The 8,597-nt window shown below is 46.6% G+C and overlaps 1 protein-coding gene across 1 annotated transcript in view; it reads left to right on the plus strand.

The window, feature by feature from the left end:
* TMC3 (transmembrane channel like 3) overlaps positions 1 to 8,227 on the plus strand; it is a 30,321-nt gene extending 22,094 nt beyond the window's left edge. The window contains exons 15-22 of the mRNA XM_063142551.1: positions 139 to 206; positions 1,398 to 1,526; positions 2,518 to 2,628; positions 4,168 to 4,293; positions 5,547 to 5,625; positions 5,836 to 5,878; positions 6,408 to 6,717; positions 7,369 to 8,227. Of these exons, the coding sequence (XP_062998621.1) occupies positions 139 to 206; positions 1,398 to 1,526; positions 2,518 to 2,628; positions 4,168 to 4,293; positions 5,547 to 5,625; positions 5,836 to 5,878; positions 6,408 to 6,717; positions 7,369 to 8,227 (1,725 nt within the window). The remainder of the gene's footprint in view (positions 1 to 138; positions 207 to 1,397; positions 1,527 to 2,517; positions 2,629 to 4,167; positions 4,294 to 5,546; positions 5,626 to 5,835; positions 5,879 to 6,407; positions 6,718 to 7,368) is intronic.
* The last annotated feature ends 370 nt before the right edge of the window (positions 8,228 to 8,597 follow it).

The following is an 8,597-nucleotide window of genomic DNA, read 5'->3' on the forward strand; positions in this document are numbered from 1 at the left end:
TATTAAAAATGGGGAAATAAATAAATAAAAGATTTCTGGGTGCTCACATTGGGGACCCTTGCCATCGATTAATCTTTGCTCAAACAACAACACCCATCTCAACCTCATCCAGGCCACCATGTTTTGTTTGCTTTGCAGCCTGAATATGGTGAATTCAAAATAGCAGAAAATGTCCTGCATTTAGTCTACAACCAAGGGATGATTTGGTAAGTAATGTAGTTGTTGTTGTTTCAGTTCATTCCAGGCATTGGTTTCTCAGCCTTGGGAGCTTAAGGAAGGGCCAACACAGTGCTGTCCAGGGTGCTGAAAGGATTTGGGGGTAGGGTTATAGAATCATAGAATAGCAGAGTTGGAAGGGGCCTACAAGGTCATCGAGTCCAACCCCCTGCTCAATGCAGGAATCCACCCTAAAGCATCCCTGACAGATGGTTGTGCAGCTGCCTCTTGAATGCCTCTAGTGTGGGAGAGCCCCCAACCTCCCTAGATAACTGATTCCATTGTCGTACTGCTCTAACAGTCAGGAAGTTTTTCCTGATGTCCAGCTGGAATCTGGCTTCCTTTAATTCTCCTCCACTGGGTCAAAAGACTTAGAGTGAAGTAATTGCTGAAGCTGTAGTTTGTGCCCAATAGAGACCTGCATGTCACAATCCACAATCTGGAGACATTCTTTCAAGTACAGAGGCAGGGATAGACTCATAGAAGCACAGAGTTGGAAGGAGCCATTTAGGTCATTGAGTCCAACGCTCTGCTGAATGCAGGAATCCAGCTTAAAGCATCCCTGACAGATGGCTGTCCAGTCCCTGCTTGAATACGTCCAGTGATAGAGGATTTGGACCCATTGTCTGACTGCTCTGTTAGGAGGTTTTTCCTGAAGTTCAACTGAAATCTGCCTTCTTGTAACATACCCCCCATATTTCATACCCTACAGTCCTGGATGACAGAGAACAGGTTGTGGCTCTCTTCTGTGTGAGAACCCTTCAGGGACTTGAAAAATGCCATCATGTACCTTTGTCATTGATCCTCATCCCATCCCTATGATGGTCACAACTCTCTTGTTTCCAAGTGTACTTGTTGATGTGTTTGTGTTTGTATGTGGGCTGAATTTCCAGGCATCTCTACACCACAGGGCTGGTGTTGGAACTTCAATCCCCAGGGGGTCAATATGACAATCCACAGGCCTAAGGTACCAACAATGACTGTACATCAGCTTTAGAAGCCTGGAGATGGAATTCATGGGAAACCAGGGAACGTTTTCAATTTGCTGACCAAGAAATCTTGTAATTCACTGGGTTAATTCTGAATCAAGCGAAGGCAAGCTTGACCACCATCCACCCCAGCGCCTTCCTTTTCTCCAGTTAAGCACTGCCGGGTGAGTTATGGTTCTTTTCTTTTGCTAGGATGGGAGCCTTCTTTTCACCTTGCCTGCCAGCCTTCAATGTCCTCAAGCTGATAGGACTGATGTACCTGCGCAGCTGGGCAGTCTTAACATGCAACGTGCCTCATCAGCAAGTCTTCCGAGCTTCCAGGTTAGTAAATAGCACATGACGTGGCATTATATGTGATGGTGGAGGCTGGTGGCTCTGATGTCAGTGGGGCAATAAATCTGCTCTGGGTTTTATCCAGATCCAGTCAGGACTTTAAAGGAGCTATCCAAGGTGCTTCCACATAACCCCCGATGGCTGGGTAGAATAGAAAAGAGGTGGAAAGGAACTAAGAAAACAAAAGCCAATAGCTTTAAAAAAAGAAAAGAAAAAAGAAAATACTGAGTATCTGTTCAGATGAGGGCTGGCTGAAGGAAAGGGGGGGCAGCAGAGCAGGACTAGCAACTGGGCAGTGTCGCCAGGGATGATAATTGGGCAGTGAGGGCAGATGGAAAGAGAACAATAGAGCAGTGATGGCAGCTAGGCAGAAGGGAGAGGTAACAAACCGCCCAGTGAGGATGAGCAGAGAGGAGGGATAATTGGCCAGTGAGGATGGACAGAGAGCTGGGGAAACAACTGAGGTGGGGGGAAAGGATAACATTTCTATTGGAGGCTTCCCTGTAGCAAAAGAATTGGGGGAAATATGCTATAAATTTATTTATTTATTTATTACATTTTTATACCGCCCAATAGCCGAAGCTCTCTAAATGAGAGCTCTCTAAACTTCAAATGAGTTTTTTTTTAAAAAAAACTCCAGCTGTATCTAGGGGGGTTCTGTAATAAACATTATCTTCCTTCGTAACTTGAGACTACCTACCTTTGTAATAAGTTAAGATACTAGAGCTCCAATGTTATGTAGCAGGAAATATGTTAAGATGTTCGACTGTTACTAGTATGTTAAGATGCTCGACTGTTACTAGTATGTTAAGATCCTTGAATGTTACTAGTATGTTAAGATGCTCGATTGTTACTAGTATGTTAAGATGCTCAATTGTTACTAGTATGTTATGATGCTCGAACATCACTAGTATGTTAAGTTCCTAGAACCCCAATATTAGGTAGGATAACTCTGTACTAATACTGCCTTACTTTCTAGGTCGAATAACTTCTACTTGGCCATGCTGCTCTTCATGCTCTTTTTGTGCATGCTTCCAACCATATTTGCTATTGCCCGTTATAAGCCATCTCTAAACTGTGGCCCATTTAGGTGAGTTGATCCTGGCAATGTGTTTTATTTTATATCTGTGTGGGGGTGGGGGTGTTAAATTCCAGGCGCCTTGGATTTGCAGTATAAGTACACGTATGATTTCCAACAGTCTCCTGAATTTATTTCTGGGAGAGCCAGCACTGACACATGAAGGCACAAGCACAGGGATACATTGAGGGGTGGGGGATCCAGGCAACTGCTGACCAGGAGTGCCCAAAGGGTCAAAATTAACTTGCTTTAAAGCTAATTTTGAACCTTTGGGTGCTCCATGGTAGCGGGGCCTACAGTTCCGGGTTGAGCCAAGGGCTCTAGTGAAGCTGGCGACGGGCTGCGATGGATCAGGTAAATCGTGTGCACGAGGCGGGGTTTACCTGGCCCTGCCGCCACCAACGCCCTTGCGGCGACGGTGGCACAGCCAGGTAAGGGGGCAGGGGGGAGTCTTACCTGGTCCATTGCAGCCCGTCACCGGCTTCACTAGAGCCCACGGCTCGACAGGCCGTGATGGACCAGGTAAGTGGCGGCGGCACCAGAGCCAGGCAAGGGGGCAGGGGGGCAGGGTCTTACCTGCGTCCATCTGCGGTCTGGTGGCGGCTTCAACTGAGCCCGAGGACCCAAACCAGAAGACCAGGCCGCAGTTGCAGCCTGTTCTTCCTGTTTGAGTCCTCGGGCTCAGTTGAAGCTGCCGCCAGACTGCGGACGGATGCAGGTAAGGGGGGAGGGGGGAGGGGTGGCCTTACCTGGCGCTGCTGTGGAACTCCAATTCAGATCTGGAGCTCCACAGCGAAGAAAAGTGGACCACTGGCGGATCGGCATGGAGCAGACCCGATCCGGAAGTTGCAGATTGGGATCCGAAGTGGATCGGTGGGGTGGGGGGTTCATGCACAGCCCTAATGAAAAGGCCAAACCTACAAACAAAAAGCTATTTTTTAAAAAAGAAAACTTGGTGGTGGCAAGGCCCACATGTTCCCATCCCTGAACTATATTTTTCTTCTCACCAGAAGCAGGAAACTATGGTTAACTGCTTTGGAACAACCTAGGATATCAAACAAACTTCAAACCATAGTTTAATGTCCTAGCTTCTTCCAAAGCTGTGAGCCACAGTTCTCAGTTTCTCAGTTTAGACAAAATGGGAAACTATAGAAAATGGAACACTTCCTGGTTGGTTAGTTCCCTGACTTCCTTGCAGGACAGGATTAGCAAAGGAGCTCTGGAAGACTAGAAATGGGCAAGAAACTTCCAATTTACCTTGAAATTTATTAGAGATTTCTCAAGTCATCTCAGATAACTCTTGGAAACCTCATGGGGTATCCATGTGATTCCTAATAAAATGCATGAAGACAAACCTGGGAAAACTTGACTCCAACCCTTTTTACCATTCCAGTCCTTTCTTCCCAAGTCAACATAGGCCTCACTGCCATCCCACCATTTCCAGCCACATCAAAGAACCTGGCCGTTATCAGAAAACAGCTTTGGGATTTCTAAGATGCTTTGAATTTTCCGAGAGAACAATTGTGTGTGTGTGTTTTTCCTCCATCCTAGTGGGCAAGAAAAAATATACGACATTGTGTCTGAAACTATTCAAGCTGACTTTCCTGTCTGGTTCAACAAGGTGATGACTTATGTGAGCAGTCCTGTAGTTGTCCTCCCGGCTTTATTACTTCTGTTGTAAGTTCATAAATTACTTGTCAATTTCACTGTGAACAGAACTGCGGACTCTGCCTTCTCAACAGTTCAGGTCATACGATCAAGTCATACAATCGGGATGTCCCACCATGTTTAAAATTGCCCTGCACCTAGATAAGTAGCATGTCAACACTAGGCTTGAACCTATCTCCCTGACATTCTACTTTTCTGGATATTCAGAGCTTTTGATGTGGAGGAGCATCCATTTCTGCCCAGGGAGCTTCAGCTGTTGACTGATATAGAAATGTAGTCAATGATTCAATCAATCAAGTATTTCCTCCTCACCCTGCCCTGTTCTTTAAGTGGCACAGTCCCAGGAGGGCTATACCATGCAATTACTATGTTGATCAAAATGCTATGTGATTGCAGGGTTTCAACCTTAACTGGTGGGGGAACACATTACAAGTTTGTAAAATTAATTGCATGAAAAAATAAATAAATCTTTGACCCAATCATAATAAATAATAGAATTGCAGCTATCTGGAGCCAAACTATTGGGTATTTCATGAAGCGTTGACTTCCGCAGTGAGACACGGCAATGCTGAAAGTTGTATCTCATGCACAATATTTTGTACTCAGGCTGCAGTATGTAAATAGAGCACATGCTTACAGAGGAATGGAATAGATTGGGGCCTCTACTTCCAAGTCTTTTGAGAGGGCAAATAATGACTCATAGGCTTAAATCCAGAGGAAGTTCATCATGCTGAAATCCCATTGATATCAACAGGACAAGTTTGTTGCATCTCTCTTTGGTCCCATTGTTTTCCATGGGATTTTAGTGTAACTAATTTCCTCTGGATTTTGGCCATACATTTGGATGGATTTGGGCCCAATATACCAAATTTAACACAATGTAAACAGCTAAAAACAATGTCCATCAAATTCTAGACGTGTTAATACAGCTGACAGAAATGCCCCATCATATGCCACTAAATGTCTGGGAGTACAGGACAGTCTTAACATGGTCCCCAAAACATGGCAGTGTTGATACTAGGTGGGCCTCAATGGGGAGAGAGTGGTCCTCTTCCAAGTTGCCACCTTCTGAGCCTGACTTGGAGGTGGCACTCAGTAGAAGGTCTCAGCTTTTGATCATAGTAGTAGGTTCAGTTCAGGAGAAGGCTCTGTCATGTACTTTAGTCCCAAATGGTGTAATTAATTAATGCAGTTATAATAATTCAATTTCTGCACCCTGGAGTGATGCGATTCAAAGACAGGCCTGTGCTCCTCTCTTCCAGCATGCTAATTTATTACCTGCAGAGCATTGCAAGATCGTTAAAATTCACTAACAATCAACTGAGGATGCAGATCCAGAATGTAAGTACGGAGCGAAAGCGCTTCTTGACCATCTTCTCAATGGTTTCTCATAAAGGCCTCACCTTAATTAAAGGCTGAGAACAGTGGGGAGGGAGTGGAAGACGTCTCCTGCACCCACAGTCTCCATTCGGCATGCTTGTATTTCTTCTCATAATAGAAGCTATAAATTAACACCAGGCTTTTAGTTAATTGGTTTTGTGTGCATTCTAGGAGAGATCTGAAGACAAGAAAAAAGTGGTCCAAATGGCTGCAGGTGAGCAGTAACACTGGCCAAACACTTGCCATTACTTGACTGTGTGGACTTTTCAAATGGACACGTTTTTGTACACTTCCCCCCATTGACTAATGTATGTGCACATCTTAGAAACGCACACATTTTTCCTTACACGTTTTTCAAAAGACCACATCTCATCAACCCTCCCCCCCCTTTTTACTTTGTTTTGTGACCTGCGTCACAAACTCGGAAGCATCCAGATTTCCCGTGGCAAACTGGGCTCATGTCACTTCGGTTCCGGGTGGTGCGACTTGGGTAATCTCCCATTAAAACGCAAACCCAATGAATTTCTCACCCATCCCTAGTGGGCAGAGGGTGTTTCCTATGCTCCCTCATGGCTGTGTAGTGCTGGTCAAGTGGCTATTCCAAGAAGTGTACTGATCTTCCCAAGGAACCCCAAATTACTACAGGGTTTCCTGGGACACCATTTAAAGACACACACACACACACCCCGGTGCCAGTTGATAACAGGACAGAATATCATTGTTTCTTTTTCATTACTGATCAGCCAGAATCCAAACGATTGAAGGGCATGACAAACGGCCAGAGCAGGAATGTGATATCGTCAGCCAGGAGTCTTCTGCCCGGTCCTCAACGCCAAGGAAGAATGGCAGCGTGGTGAATTTTGAGTCTCCCAAAGGCAGCCGGATACAGACAATCTCTCAGTCTGTACCACAGCCGGACGTGGCGAAGGCGGTCAGCCCAAACCCAGCAAATGCTACCCCAGCGGCTCCGACACCTGTAGCTCCAATACCTGCCACTCCGACGCCTTCTCTTCCCCCTGTGCAGAAGCCGAGAACTGAACCTGCGCCCAACAGGTATGGCCTTCCCCTTGAGCTCTGAAATGGATGTATGCAAGAAGCATTTCTAGCGGCTGTTCGTGCAATGACGTAGCATGTTCACAGGCACCGTCCTAGTTGAGAGCAGTGGTGCAGTCTGTTGGCTGAAACCCAGAATGGATACATGGCCCATGTATCCGTTCTGGGTTTCAGTCAGAACCAGCCAGAACTCTAATCACATGACTCTCCATTGCGCTGCAGCCACCCAGGCTGCCTGCCTGTGCTTCCTGATCTGAAAAAGCCCTCTGGGAGGAATGACCTCATGGCTTTAACGGAAGTGCAGGAAGCCAAGGAGGCTACAGATTGCTGGAGAGATGATTATACAATGAAAGAGAACACATACTCCTTGGCTACTTCATTAGTAAAGTAAGGACAAGAACCTCAAACCCAACCCATGAGAATTTCTTCGTCTTTGAATTTCTTTTCAGAATCGTTTTCTTTTCTATCAAATTGAATGAAAATAGTTGGGGTGAGGGGTGGGGAATGTAGGATACATTTTTGCCACAGCACTAACCAACATACTGTGCACCACTCAGTGATCTCATCGAAGAAGACCCATTCGAAAGTGAACTGGTGTAGATTAAACCTGTTGGCCATTCTCTCTCTCTCTCTCTCTCTCTCTCTCTCTAGATACCCAAGCGCTGTCCATGGGAGTGCCAGTGAACTCTGCAAAGCTAAGGCTTACGCTCCTGCAAAGTTCAAGAAGCGCGTAGAAGACGTCCATTCAGAACCTCTGTTTAGGAAGAGCCTCCGGCAAATCAATCCAGAAGCTCACAGCTCCACCGGTGCCCCTCCTTTTGTGGGCCGCAGAGCTCACACCGCCCGGTACTTTATCGTCAACGAGCATGAACCACGCAAGAAAATCCTCCGCTCAACCACCCGGCTGCCAAGGAATTTCCGAATGGACGACACGGGCGAGATAGTCGAGCTGTATCCGAGAAACGTCCGAAGGTACTTGGTTCGGACACCGCACCGGGCGTATTCCCCTCATTTCAGCGAAGAGGAGGAAGAGGAGTTCCGGAGAAGCATGGCTGGCCGATCACACCGCCCGCGGTCGCTTTCTGATCTCCGAGCAGCCCCCCGTTTCTACATTGGGGAGTGTGCCGACAGCCAAATTCTGACCAGCAAGGCCCTGGCTAAAATGCACTACAAATCTTGGGAAGACGGCTTTGGACTAGCCTTCGACAGGCCCCCACATGCCCACCGAAAGGTTCACGTGAAGAACATTGAACTGGAGCAGCCTTACCCGGAGCCCCACGTGAAGGCGAAATCCAAACACAAGCCTGAACCATCCCCGACTGAGTCTGACTCCCCTTCGGTCGGCTCTAGCAGTGACCAGCCAACCAGTGGCAATGACCAATACATCCAGGTCATTCATAGCAAAGAAAAGTACCTGAAATCTGGAGCGAAACTAACCAGGAAGAAATCCAAGACAAGTGTTGACTTAAACATGGCTGAGGCTAATGAACTGATATGCTCAAATGTCTAGGGGTGGGGTGGGGTGGGGGGGCAGGGGCGGTGGGGGGCGGAGGCTATATCATCCAGAATTATTAACCAGAGCACACTTGAAGTCCTCAATTTGTACTATTTAAACCAGGGATGAGCAACATGTAGGCCAGAACATTTGGAAATCCTCAGCTCCCAGACAGAATAGCCAATGGTAAGGGACGGTTGGAGTTGCACTCCATCAACACCTGGAGGGCACACCTTCCCCATCTTTGCACAAAAGTAAAGAAGCCAAAGTAAAGTAAATGCATCACATTCCCTCTACAGAGCAAGATTCTCTCTATTCAACCACGCTTGGCTGTCTCCTGTTGCTGTAAATTTATACTGTAATGTTAGAGATGGGCATTTGAAGG

Source organism: Elgaria multicarinata, chromosome 16 (genome assembly GCF_023053635.1).
Source record: "Elgaria multicarinata webbii isolate HBS135686 ecotype San Diego chromosome 16, rElgMul1.1.pri, whole genome shotgun sequence".
Classification (NCBI taxonomy): domain Eukaryota; kingdom Metazoa; phylum Chordata; class Lepidosauria; order Squamata; family Anguidae; genus Elgaria; species Elgaria multicarinata.